General features: G+C 31.4%; 1 protein-coding gene and 1 long non-coding RNA gene across 2 annotated transcripts; both read left to right on the top strand.

Annotated features, from left to right (window-relative positions):
* The first annotated feature begins 340 nt into the window (after positions 1-340).
* On the top strand, positions 341-5,785 carry LOC111616284. Its single transcript, XR_002755218.1, has 3 exons — positions 341-464; positions 5,004-5,067; positions 5,676-5,785. It is a non-coding gene; the product is annotated as an uncharacterized LOC111616284 (long non-coding RNA).
* A 24-nt stretch (positions 5,786-5,809) lies between these two features.
* LOC111616285 (zinc finger protein 99-like) lies at positions 5,810-7,690 on the top strand (the record flags this gene model as incomplete). The annotated part of the gene is made up of 1 exon (XM_023357718.1): positions 5,810-7,690. A coding segment is annotated over one exon (1,389 nt), but the record flags the coding sequence as incomplete, so codon positions are not given.
* Positions 7,691-14,224: the final 6,534 nt, after the last annotated feature.

The following is a 14,224-nucleotide window of genomic DNA, read 5'->3' as shown; positions in this document are numbered from 1 at the left end:
TCTTAACAAAATATCGTAAGATGGCGACACACGTAGTTTTAAATGTTTCCTGAAAAGTTACGCACTCAGTTGCTGGTTTATTTAATAACGAAAAAAAGTTTCCGATCATATTTATTATAATTTGTATCACGCATCACACCAATTCGACGTGACTCATAACTAGTTTTCGGCTTGTAATCAGAAATAAATGATGTAGTGAAACACGTAATTTAATATTGTTACGTTAATTAATGAAAATATGCTCAGTTTTATTTTATATTTCAAGTTTTTCATAGAATACTTTAACACAAAATTACGTAAATTTTACTTCAGATATCAAGAAAGAAGAAGTAGAAGAAAATTATGATGTAAAACATGGTATAAAATCAGAATGTAAAGTTGTTTTGAAAAAATTGAAGATTGAAGTAAAGACTGAAGATTGTAAAGAAGTTGTTCATCTTCCAGATGATAATGAACAGGTAATGGTAAGTAATACGAATTTCGAATTATTTTACAGTGAAACTTTAATATTAACTTAGCTTACTGAATGGTTGAAAACGTAGCTGAATACCACTAATATAAAATTATGCTTTGAATGAAAGTGTATTCTGTATTAAATAAAAAATATATATTATATAAGAAAAACTTTAACAACGAGCTGCGTAAGTTTTCTGGCTGTTAAGAGATTTTATTTAAAAAGTATTTATATTATTATTAGTAATAAATAAATAAAAATTTTTTGTGGCGCCATATGTTATAAAATCTCTCTATAAATTTAATTAATTTATTATAGAATGTAGAAATGCTTAATTTTAATAGTAGAAATTCATTTCACAAAGCATTATAAATGCTAACCGCAAATACCATCTTCATTAAGTCTGATCCCGTTCGAGATTTTACACGTGACCATTTTTTATCTCTTCATCTCTCGACGTTTCTTTATCAAAATTTAATAGCATTAATGCTCCTTATACACAATGTACGGTATTAAATTTCGTTTTTTAATATTCAATTTATTCTGAAATATTAAATTAAATAGACGCCAAAATATACGCCCACACACACAGATATTCACGGAATTTTTTGCCGTGGTTTTCGGTGTAGAATCTGAAAATTTGCAAAAAATCAGAGGGTGAAAATTGACCAGATTTCAATACTGTATCTTGTTATGTATACATAACATTCGATATAGTAAAAAACGAATTTTAACATTAAATTTGTATATGTAAATTATAGTGTTTCAAACTTTTCTAATTTGGTAGTTTGAGTATTTATCCTTTTTTTGCACAATAAATTAGAGAATAAACAATCAGTTTTTATTTCAGACTGATCGATGAGTTGGTCAGGTCCACAATGAATGCGGCCACATGTTGAGGAAAATTTCCCGACATACAGTCGGACCTAAGATTTACGAAACCGTCGACAAAATTTATTATGGGGCCCTTCAAACAACGATAGTGTAAAATTCGAGATGTATTTATTTTTCTAATACTATGAAGACATTAATTAGATACACAGATTATAACAAATTAATAAACCTGCAATTTATAATTTTGAAGAATTTGAAGTTCAAGATTACAAGTTCTGGCGTCCAGCGCCAGAACTTGTAAACTTGGAAGTTTACAATGGCGTTTGGAACGTCGATCGTGGCGAGTAGAAGTTCGGCAAAAACGTTTGCTTTTTTCTCGTTTTGGGTTAAATTTATGGCGTATTTTATTAAAATAATGATTATTTAAGCATTTGCGAATAACATTGAGAAGAAACAGACGATTTAAATCCAGAAGTTATTTAATTATTCAATTTTCTTGCAAGTGATGTAAAGTGCCTGTAGAATTTTTATATATTTGTGTTCATAACTACTTATCATAATACTGTAAAAATAGGTTTGTTTTTTACGTCACTTTCTGCCATCAACAGCATAATACGTTTGTAAAATTTTAAAAATAATTTTTCAAGCTATTTTCGGATTTATATAAGCCACAACTTCAATCAAGAAAATTATCTCGTGAAAACAGAGAAAACACATTGTAATTTCCTTACTGTTACTTTGTACTGTAGGAGACACGACGCTAATTAAAGTCAAAAATAATTGTTTAGTGTTATTAAACATTCTCTAAATAGTTTTAAATAGTTTAACTTGTTCATTTACGTTCGTTGATAATTATCGTCGTTCTTAAATCTTTCTGAGTTTTCAACAATAACACATGAATTAGTGTGTGATGTTACTTTGGCACAACGTGTTCTGCTTTGTGTTGAAACGTCAAATGTGTACTTCTGCTTGCCGTGCAAGTTTAAAGTTTGAACCTCGGGTGAAACCTTTCTAATGTAATAAAATGAGCAAAACAGTTTGACAACGAATTGTGAAATTCAATAGGTGTAAAAATTTTTCTTTACAGAACTACTCTTTTGGCTATCACAGTGCTAAATTAATTTATATAGATCTGTAGCAAAATCAGCCTGCTTTATTAGTAATATCTTTTTAAATGGACAAGTTGGAAAGAGTCTCGCTTGTTATTTTGTTAATTTCCCCAAAAGGCTAAATAATTTTTACTAAATTTTCAAAACATAATTAATTTTAATGCAATTTTGTAGCATGTAGCGTATATGTTACCGTGAATGACCGATATCTGGCGAATGTCAGCATTCACACAGTCGTTTCGTTTATGTACGAAGTATTTGCTAAATATCATTATTTCTCACTTACACTGGCAAATGTCGACACTCAGCATGCACTGATGGTGAATGTTAAATAAAAGTGTTTTTATTACGTTAAGACAAAAATGCAACGTTTTAATACGTCAAAATAGGAGAAAACTTAAGTAACAGCATTTGCAAATAAACTGTTGAACCTAAAACGAAAATTAAAATTAAAGAAAAGAAAATTAAAGGGTATAAATTAGGAGCAACGAAGAGAGGCGCCATAATAAGATTTCGCCCCATCCTAAAACTTGCCTCGGGCCGGCACTGCTTGTATTTCTTACCAGTTTGAGCAGAAGGAAACGGCGAAGAATTTGACGACGGACTGTCCCCTCTCTGTAGACATCGACTTCTCGGGTGTCGTTTCGACCTCCACCAAACCTTATCTGTGCTTGACCGGCGATTGTTCGAATGTATAATAAATTAACCAAATATTCGGTCTTTCACCGACGTATTGTGTCGACATTCACTGGAGAATAACGACATTCTCTAATTTCGGTCTTTCACAGTAACATATATATGAAATCACAAAATAGCAGATTTGTAATTTTTAAATGTGTGGAGACTTTCATATTACTTTTCCCACTATTATATCTAAGAGACGAAAAATATGGCGATCAGTCAAAAAAATGACCCCCTAGAAGATTTTTACATTTTTGGGCATTAGGACATATTCAAACGTAAAAAAATGCAAAAATTCGTGGGTTTCATCTGTATATATGGATTTTACAGTGTGGTGGTGCACCTCTGTTTGAAACTTAATAACTCGAGTTATTTTTGTCGAAAATTTCTGAAATTTTGCAGGAACGTTTGATTATTAGGGAAATTGAGGCTATTAAATTTTTCTGCATAAAAATCAAGAGAGTGGTAAGATAATGGGAGTCATGTGTGTCTCCAGTAGGGTCGTACTTAATGATGATTTTACTCGTTATTCGTATTTAACTAATTTTATATAAAACTCATTTCTACTTTTAAAATTCAGTTCTTTACTTTTCTATAATAGTTAAACATATATTGTCTTTAAAAGACGTTTTATTACAGAAAGCGCCAACAAATTTTAAAATGTTTCCGGGAAAGTTTAGCAACTCGTTTCTGGTTTATACACTGAGTGTCCAAAAAATTGGTAACATCCTCTATTAACGAGTTGATCCATCTTTAGCTCTCATCACAGCCAATAATTTTGGCATAGATTCAAAAAGTTGCTGATACCGTTAATGAGAAATGTTGATTTATGCTGACATAATGGCAGCTCTAAATTGGGTCAAATTGGATAGTGCCGTTTCCAAGCTTTGAAATGATCTTTCGACTTTGTCCCTCAAATATTCCATAAGATTGAGGTCAATGTACTGACTGAGCTTGCCATGAGAGCAGGTTAAACTCTGATTGATGTTCCTGAAATCAATTTGAGATTGATCGAGCACGGTGGCAAGGTGCATGGTTCTGCTGAAAGTGATCATTTCCATCAGGGAATATTACAGCCATAAACGAGTCTACGTGATCGGCAACGATGTTGAGATAAGCTATGCTATTCAGAAATGTATTCCCAAATATTAAAGAACCCAGTGTACTCCAGGAAAACATAATTCCTAAAAATAAAACCACCAGGAGGGGGACCATTAATTCATGTTGTTTGCGCCATATTCTGATTCTGCCATATGCATGATGGAGCAGGAAACGAGATTCATCGGACCAGACTATTTTTTCTAGTCCTCAAGTGATTAATTTCGTCGTTCCTGAACTCACAATAGGCGCCTTTTTCTATTTTTCTGTAACACCAAAGGCACACTTAATGCTAAAGCCCGTCCTTTACAAAGTCCTTCTTGTTATGCATTGCGACATGCTTTGTGATGCACCTACATTGAATTCAACTGTACTTTGTCGTGTTGTTGCCCTTTAGTTGCTGCAGACTATGTGGGCTAATCACCTTTCACCTCTCTCGTTCACCAGCCTTTTTCTACCAGAATTGTTTTTATTGCTTGAACTTTTTTCTCAACTGCCACTCTCTAAACACCTGAGATACTGTTGGGTGAGAAAATCCTGAAAGAGTCACTGTTTTAGAGATGCTGGCACCAGCTATTCTGGCACTGACGATCACCACTCGTTGAAAGTCACTTAAATCTTTCGTCTTATCCATTTTGAAATTAACTTCTGTGATAACTACATCGTCAAAAGCTGAGCGTTCCTTATATATGCAACTCTGCGTTCACACTATGTCACTATTAGACAAGTTTAATTTGAAATAAGTGATGTCTCTAATTTTTTGGCCACTCAGTGTATATTATAAGTAATTATTAGTGGTTGACATGTGTTGTTTGTATATTGTTTAGCCAGTCAACAATGAATTCTTCACTCCGGACGAAGATTTCAACAATAATGAAATGAACATCCAAAGTAAGTAACATGTTACTTAATTCAAAATTTTTATATTAGTATTATTTAGAGGGCAGCTAAAGAACTGCATTCAAGTTTCAACTGTCATACATTCAACTGGGATGGGATATTTGAGAATTATAAGTAACTATTTATACGCATTAATATAACTGTTAAAGTTAATAGAAATCTGTTGGGATGAGAAGAATTATTAAATTACAACTCATGAAGAATCTCTCGATTGTTTCTCTCTGCTTAAAATCCATAAAGTTTTGTTGTGGTACTTTTCGTTTCCTCTCTAAAAGCACGCGATTTATTCCACGCTTCTGTGATAACCAGTGGAACAAACTACATAAATAATATAAATAAAAACAGATAAAATGAAACAATTTAATTTCTTTTACTCATTTAAAAGTCCGATAAAGAAACTAAAGCTCAATCAATTAGTTTTAGATTGTAAAATGCTTTATTTTTAGTGCAAACGACAAATAATGTCTTGCTTTTAAATGAAAAACATAAGTACACTTTACCAATTATATAACTACTACACTAATATTTTAACATTGAAACTATGTTATGTTTACTCAAATATTATAAGTAATTTCTTATGTTACTTTTCAATATTTCAGTTAAGGAGGAAGAGCAGATTCAAGAAGATATTCTACACAACTGCGAAAGAGAAAAACATTTTAAATATAATATCAAAACAAGCAAATACGTTTTTTCCAGTAGGAAATGCAATAAAATTCATGATAAGATTAAAAGGAAATACTTCAAGGTGTTGATTGCATCTCATTCTAAACAAGAATTTACGTGTGATTTATGTAAACAGACTTTTACAAATAAGAGAATATTACAAACACATCTGTTCTGTCATATTAGAAAGAAACCATTTCGCTGCACAGCCTGCAATAAAAAGTTTTTGTGGCAATTTCTTTTGCGAAGACACGTGAAAGAACACAAAAGTGGAAATAAAAACGAAATCTCTCATAGGAATTTACGTTTGCAGCCATCTGGTGATGCAGTGAAGTCATCTTCAAGAAATGGTAAAGTTCACGCCTCCAAGATATGTGAAAAAGAATATAAGCTTAAAAATAGTTTGTTACGTCATAAACCAACGCATAGTGAAGATCGTTCTTTCAAATGCGATATTTGCAATAAGAGTTTCAAACGGAAGGACTGTTTAAAAACTCATTATGTAATTCATACTGATGAACGTAACTATACTTGCCAGGTATGTAACAAAAGTTTTAAAACAAAACAGTATTTGGCAATTCATAAAGTAGTTCATAATGATAAACGTAATTATACTTGTCAAGTATGTAACAAAAGTTTTAAACGAAGTGAAAATTTAAAACAGCATATTGATATACACAGCGATGAATACAAATATTCTTGTCACATATGTAACAAATATTTTAAAACAATATCTACTTTGGGACATCATAAACTTATTCACAATAAAAAATCTAATATCGAGCGTAAAAACGTGTATTGCGACATTTGTGGTAAGCGCGTTCCATATGGTAAGGGCCGTTTAGAAATACACAAGAAAACACACAGAACTCATGCCTGCGAAATATGTGGAAAAGAATTTAAGCTTAAAGGTATTTTGTTACGTCATAAACTAGTGCATAGTGAAGATCGTCCTTATAAATGTCATATTTGCAATAAGAGTTATAAACTGAAAGGGCATTTAAAAAGACATCACGAAACTCATACTGATGAACGTAACTATGTTTGTCAGGTATGTAACAAACGTTTTATAACAAAAGGTACTTTGATAGCTCATGAAATACTTCATAATGATGAATTTAACCATACTTGTCACATATGTAACAAAAGTTTTAAACGCAGTGTTAGTTTAAAACAGCATACTGTTATGCACAGCAACGAATACAAATATTCTTGTGACATATGTAACAAACATTTTAAAACAAAACCCTCTTTGAAAAATCATAAAGTCGTTCATAGTAATCAATTTGATTATAATTGTCAGGTATGTAATAGAAGTTTTAAACGCCGTTCTGGTTTAAAAGTGCATATTCGTAAATACGGCAATAAATGCGAATATTTTTGTCATATGTGTAATAAATATTTCAAGACAAAACATTCTTTGGAACAGCACAACATTATTCATAAAGATACATAAAGGCATGTTTGAGACATATGTAAAAAAGTTTACACCAATACAACTGCCTTAGCCAAACATTGTATAGTTAAATATGAAAATATGCATGTATGCAAAATTTGTAGTAAAGCATTCAAGACTGAAACCACGTTAAAAGAACATTCGATAATTCACATTGAAAAATGTAATGTTTGTAATAAGGAATTTAGAAGTAAAACCAGTTTAATCAATCACCAGAAAAATCATTAAGACATAAAACCATTTCGTTGTGAGAAATGCAATAGACTTTTTACCACTAAACATGTATTAAAATGCCACGAGGTCACTCACAATGAAGACAATCTTCGTTACGTTTGTGAAGTGTGTAACAAAGGATTTTGTGTAGAAAGTTTTCTATTAAGCCGTCAACTCGTTCATCAGAATTAAGCGTATTTTTGCAGAAATAGTAAAAGCAGATGTAAAACAGAAACTCAATAGATATTGCATTTAAAATTTTATTGTATAAAAAGACACCCCAAACAATTACTTTATCAATGTAACAGATATTTACGTGTGTGGAGGTTTTACAGAAGCATATGACTATTTTTAATAATCAGATTCATTTTTGTTGTGACATTTGTAAACAGAAATTTACAATAAAAATCGAATTCCAAACTCATCAAAAGTCTGTTCATCCCACAGGAAATAAACATGAAATATGCAAGAAGACATTTAGAAAACAGATTGAATTAATTAAACACATGAAAATATTTACGTCTTAAAAAATGCAATGTTTGTTGGAAAAAATGCTGTTCAAATTACGTTTTAAATATACACATGCGAAGTCATTTTTCACAATGGAGTTGTTCTTGTGAAAGGTCTCGAAATAATTTACATATTTTTAAACAATTATTTTATTTTATTTAAGTATAACGTTTATTAAAGATACTTAACGTCATGAACACAAAGTCTTTAGTGTAAAGGAAAATAAATGTACCCTTTCGAACACGAGTTCCTATAGTTCGGATTCCTATAACACGGCGAAAAAATTGCGACAGTATTCGTACAAACACGCTAAAAAAACTCCTATAATTTGGTAAAGCGTCATCGCCGACTCGTGTCGCGACAGGATTGGTCGAATCTAGACCAATAGCGGATATTGTACAAACTGTTGAGTTTAAACGAGCAGCGGACCTACCAAAAACCATTTATTATTTAACGTCCATAAAAATTATATTTATATTAATGATGTCTCTAAAGTTCAGCAAAATTTTCGCAGAAAAAATAATTTATCAGGAAGCACGCGAGCGCCATTCGGTGACAATCTCCGCGACGAAAACAAGCTTAAGCAACGGTGTAGTCGAACGCTGCACGCTCGGTAAGTAATCCTACAATTTTTTGTTTATAGCATAGTTTATATGGATTATTTTCAAAAAAACGTATCTACCGTGTTATAGGAGGGGTCGACTGTATTGTGTATTTTATCTCTGAAAAAAGTCGTCAAGACTTTAATTCAGCATTTTTTTGCAAATGAATAATTTGTGGAAATTTTCTCAGGATAAAAGAATTCTGTCAATCTATTGATTACAATCTGACTATATTAGTAATGTTTTATTTAAATTTAATGTATAATTAAATGTATTAACAATAATAAAATATTTTAATAAGTACTCTATACTATGTGTTTATTTTTATTTATTGTTTTGTTTTTTATTAATTATTTTAATACAGTATTAAAATAAATATATTTATGTACACAATCGTTATTTTTTTATTTTTTATAATCTAGTTACAAATATCTGTAATTAGCAATAAAATAAATATAAAAGAATAAATTTAACCCAAACACTTGTGAGATTAGGAAGATACGACGCAATAAGAATTCGATGACGGTGCATTGTGCATTGTGGTTGGTTTAAATTTATCACGTGACTTTAAAATGGATAACATAAATGGCGTAGGAAGTTTTCAGTTACTGTGTATCTTTAGCCTGTGTCTTCATTTATATATTCATTATACTGGAAATTCTCCCGCCAAGCACGACGGAATACCGTTTATGAGAAAATAAAGATTGAAGTTAAGTCGAGCTTGATGTTGTGATGCTGTTCCTCAGCTTTTGACAAAACCATTCTTACTCTGTGTTGCTTAATTCGGAGTTCTCTGCTTCTGGTGTGTCTCGATTGTTCTTATTCTTTTGCATCTAGAATATACCTGATCATTTTACTCTTACGCTAACCCCAGGCCAAATATCGAGTCTTTTTATTCCACGTTGATAAAACAAAGATGAATTGTATATACTGTACTGTACATTAGTTATAGATTAGGGATAGCATTTTCTAAATAACGGGCTCGTTAGATCGTTACTAACGATTGGATAATAAAACGTCACGTGATCACTATGGAATAATTTAAAAAAAAAAAAATTGTTACAGAAGTGACACGATGAAGCTGTTGTTTTTGAAAGTCCAAACCTGAAATTTAATGAAGTAAGGTCAAAATACGCTATTTGACAAACGATTGAGAAATGCAACTCAAGGGAAATTTCCCAGTATCATGAGCGTTTCGTGATCACTGATGTCACTGCAACATACGACAATCACGGATCCGAAATCGATAAAATGTTTTTTTTGTAGTTAATATTTCCGCAATATAAGTAACGTTCTGTCACATAATATAACCAAAATTTAACTGGATTGGTCAAAAATTGCTGGTGTTATAAGGAATTCACATATACACACATACACAGACAAAGGCTTTTATATTTAGTAACAGCGGGGATAATGCTATTGAAATCATTAATTATCAAATTATTTTGTTAAATTATATTCAAAAAAAGGCGCTACGTGTAAATCCAAGAATCAAATGTAGACAGGTATTAATCGATGTATAGAAATTCAATCGATAATTTGGATGGAATATATGACATGATTTAAGTCAGAAAAATTATGTAATTGTAACTGTCGAATTTCGTAGCAATTGGTCGAACGGTCTAAAAGCGTATAGCAAACAAACGAACACATAAGAGGCCTGATTAATTATATATATGAACTTCCGATGCAAACCGGAATATTGTTAGAGGCTAAGTATAGTGTACAGAGACAAGACACTACCAATTTGACTTCGCACGTGAAGTTTTAACGTCTGAACTTCAGCCGCAACCTCTCTATTGTATCGTGATTTCAGTTCGTTCTGTTACCGATAAATTGGTTCTCACTGTTTATAAATTTATAAATAACTGTAGCACGTGTATAGTTCGGATGGACTCTTGATATCGTCACACAAGAAGTATACGAGACTAAAATTACACCTCACAACCCAAATCTGATTTGGTACATTCATACATCACAAGACTCAACGGATTTTATTGTGGAACCACAAAGTTTTATTGGAAATCCCTCGTCTAATAAGTTGGCTAATGGACAAAACCATCGAATACCGATAATTGTTAGTTCGTTCTCGTCAATGGGCTAGCCAAGTATAGTTTTTCGGATTTAATCTTCTTTGTAACACGTAAATAGTAGCCAGTTTCTCTTACAAAGCACTTTCGGGAAGATCCTCTTTCAGCAGATTGCTCACATGTTGCATTGCCGTATACAACCGTAAACCAAACCGAAACAAATTAATAATTTATACAAAACATGTAAGAAGTAATTTAGTTTAAACGCAGTTTTCTAATGCACAACAACACTTTTTTGATTTACATAACTATTTTCAAGGATAACATATTTTTGCGTTGTTTCTACATTTTTTATCCTGTCAAGAACGAATTTTTCATTTCGGACAGAAATTCTAACAGAAATGATACGAACGTACAGTACAAAGTACGTAACAAGTTTGTTTGTTAAATGATTTTATAAAGATCAGACTTTAAAGTTAAGTTGTACCATCTGCTATACAATTTTATTTAAAAACTTGTTATATTTTTGCTATTATAAAATAACAAAAAGCTTCATTTTAAGGGAAGGGGTAGGTTTTTAAAAAATACTGTAAATGCTAATAACGAGTAAAATCTTCATTAATTTTGACCCCACGCATTATATTTACACATGTACCCTCTGTACCATCAAAATTTAATAGCATCTAACCCTCAAAACACGATTCTCCCTTTAAAACTTCAGTATTTTGAACAAAATTAGACCAATTATTACGCATCAAACTGGGTAAAAAAGAAGTGCAACATACTACGGAGATGCATATCCATACATACGTACGAAATTTTTTTTCAATTTATTTTTTGAATTTTGAAGGTCTCCGTAGTTCGAAAATGAAAAAAATATTGGGCGGTCATTTTCTTGACCGATCGTCATACTGGCCGTTACATATAATAGCCAGAAAAGTAAATGTACATAATGAAAAAATGTTTGTTTGTTTTTTTAAATTAATCAGAAGAATTATTACGATAATTAATCACAAGCATTTCACTGTCAAATCCAAAAATTAAGCTATTAACGTGCTTTATCGTGAAAAACTTCATATGAAGTGAATAACTTAATGATATAATACTAGCAGATGAGCCCGGCGTTGCTGGGGCAAAAAGTATCGATAGCTAAGATTAAGATTATTAGATTACTAGCTGTTACCCGCAACTTCGTCCGCGGAGGTTTTGCAAGCAAACCCCATTTACATTCAATATTTCAATAACCATAGTAATTGTCATTTATCGTCATTTAGAAAGAAACATATAGTAATTGTCATTTAGAAAGAAACATTTCTTATTCAACGGCGATAAAAATTATTAATATTAATGACGTCTCCAAAGTTCAGCGAAGTTTTCGCAGAAAAATAACATCAGAAATCGCGGCCGCCGTTCGCTGAGCTGTTCTGCGACGAAAACAAGCTTTAGCAACGGCAATGTCGAATGGTGCACACTCGGTAAGTAATCCTACAATTTTTTGTTTATAGCGTTATTTATACGGATTATTTCCAAAAAAAAAATATACGTATTTTGGAAATATTGAGTCGGATTAGTCTAGAATCGATTAATTTTATGAAAGAAAATCTTTCAAACAGCCGTAGTCCGTAAACTTCACACGTGTCGGGCTGTGATTCCTACAAAATCGGATTCCTAAAGAACAGAACGTATCTACCGTCTTATAGGGGGTTGACTGTATTTATTTATTCGAAAAATAATAATAAATATAGCCGCTGTGATAAATGGTCACGTTGTTCTTGTGCCAATATCGAAGGAAACGACAGTTTAATTATTTCAATTCGTTTTTCTTGTATATAAAAATAATATTCCCATCTTACCCCCATCTTCCCCTATATGTCGAGAACTTGATACTCCACGTGGCTGCCATTATTGTGAGCCTGGCCACTAGAGACATGGAGAGAAATGTCCTCTTCATTTCCATTAAGCATGTGAGTAAAAAAAAAAAAAAAAAAAAACAGAAATTTATGTACGGTGCCAAATTCACAATTGAAAAAGGCCATCATAATAACCCACAAAGTGGAAAAAGTTAAAGCAGAAAATTATGGATTAATGTAAGTGTCGAGAAGCACTATTTACTGTAAAAATGGGGTAACTGTAGATTTAATCGGTTGTAATAGAGAAAGTTGCTTAATAAATGTAATATTTGTGTTGACGCAATATTATGAATCATTTCATTTATTGCGTGTTTATAAACAGTAGGAATAAATTGGAAATAGTTATGTTCTAATATCAAGTTACTAAAACACAGTGTTTTCAATGTACGGTGATCGGTTAACGAACATAATCCATTCCAAGATTTCGTTCGTTATCCGATCTGTTCGTTAACCGATCACCCACTGTATTTCTGTTGTTGTCTGTGCAGGATCTTTTTATTATTCATACTCTCTCCATTTCTGTAACTAATAGTTACTCTCTCAACCCTTCTGAAGTAAAATACATTCATAACTCTATCATACATTAGTTCAAAACTTTTTGTCTTCTCCAGAATTTTAATTTTTTCACAATCTCTTTCAAGCCATTTTTCAGCTCGTTCAATCATCCTTTTTAACTTATTGTTGATTTCTTTGTATATTCCTCCTTCACGTTCTACGGTTCACATTTTTCCACCTTCTTTCATTTATTATATTCAGCATTTCCTCCGTAATCCAAGTTGATGAGTTCTTTACCCTTTCTTCTTTCTACCTGTTTCTCTGCTGTCATTGATATCCACAATTTGTTTGGTCCTTCAGTACATTCTTAATTTATTTCTTTGAGTTTTTGTCTTTTAGAAATTTTCTAAAGCCTATTTACAACTTTTTTCCTTTCTGATTTTTTTAACTTCAGTTTAAATTTTGAGTATAAGAGGTTGTGATCCGAGTCTATGTCTACAGCTGGATAGAATTCCTGTACCTCTCTTTAGTTAATATATAGTCTATTTGGTATCTGTTGTTGTCTCTGGGATCTTTCCAATTATATAATCTTTTCTTTTTTTGAAATTCTGCATTTGTAATTATCATACTATGTTTTTTTCCAGAATTCAATAAATTTTTCTATAACCGAAATGCAAATTTTCTTTTCAATGTTATCCGCATTTTATTCAATGCTTTCCTTCCACCTAAAAAGTACGGCTTGATAAACGATTTTAAAACAGAAAGTGAATTGACACTATTAAGCAAACCATTAGGGCCATATGAAAGCTAAAGTTAAAAGCTAAAGTTGTATAATCAAAAATAAGTTGCTTTTTAACTAATTATTTCGGTTTAATGTTGTTTTTCGTTTAAAATCACTGCTTAGCATCGTGTATAATGTGAATTTCGTTGTTATGTATTAAATTAACTCAAAATAGATGTAAAATCCATATAAAACAATGAAATTATTTTAAAAAATTAATCTTGTTGTAGGTTAAATGCTTACATTACATGCGATGAATAGGTAATTTTATATTATTTTTATAAATACCACATATTTGTCTTTCTTTAATTAGATGTTCTTTTGATTTAAGACGAAGTAGTGCATTCAACATTTCTATTTGTAGCCAGTTTTCATAACGAATTGGTTGAAAATGCTTTGAACAAGTGTCAGCTATAAACAAATTTTTAAAATTAATATTTAAAATAGATCGGTTCTTGTCTGAAGATGCCCAATCGAAGAGCCTA

This window comes from Centruroides sculpturatus, unplaced genomic scaffold, assembly GCF_000671375.1.
Source record: "Centruroides sculpturatus isolate CEXI.00-Female unplaced genomic scaffold, Cexi_2.0 scaffold2425, whole genome shotgun sequence".
NCBI lineage: Eukaryota > Metazoa > Arthropoda > Arachnida > Scorpiones > Buthidae > Centruroides > Centruroides sculpturatus.
Note: the sequence above shows the minus strand (reverse complement) of the source record. Positions and strands in the feature narration are given on the sequence as shown.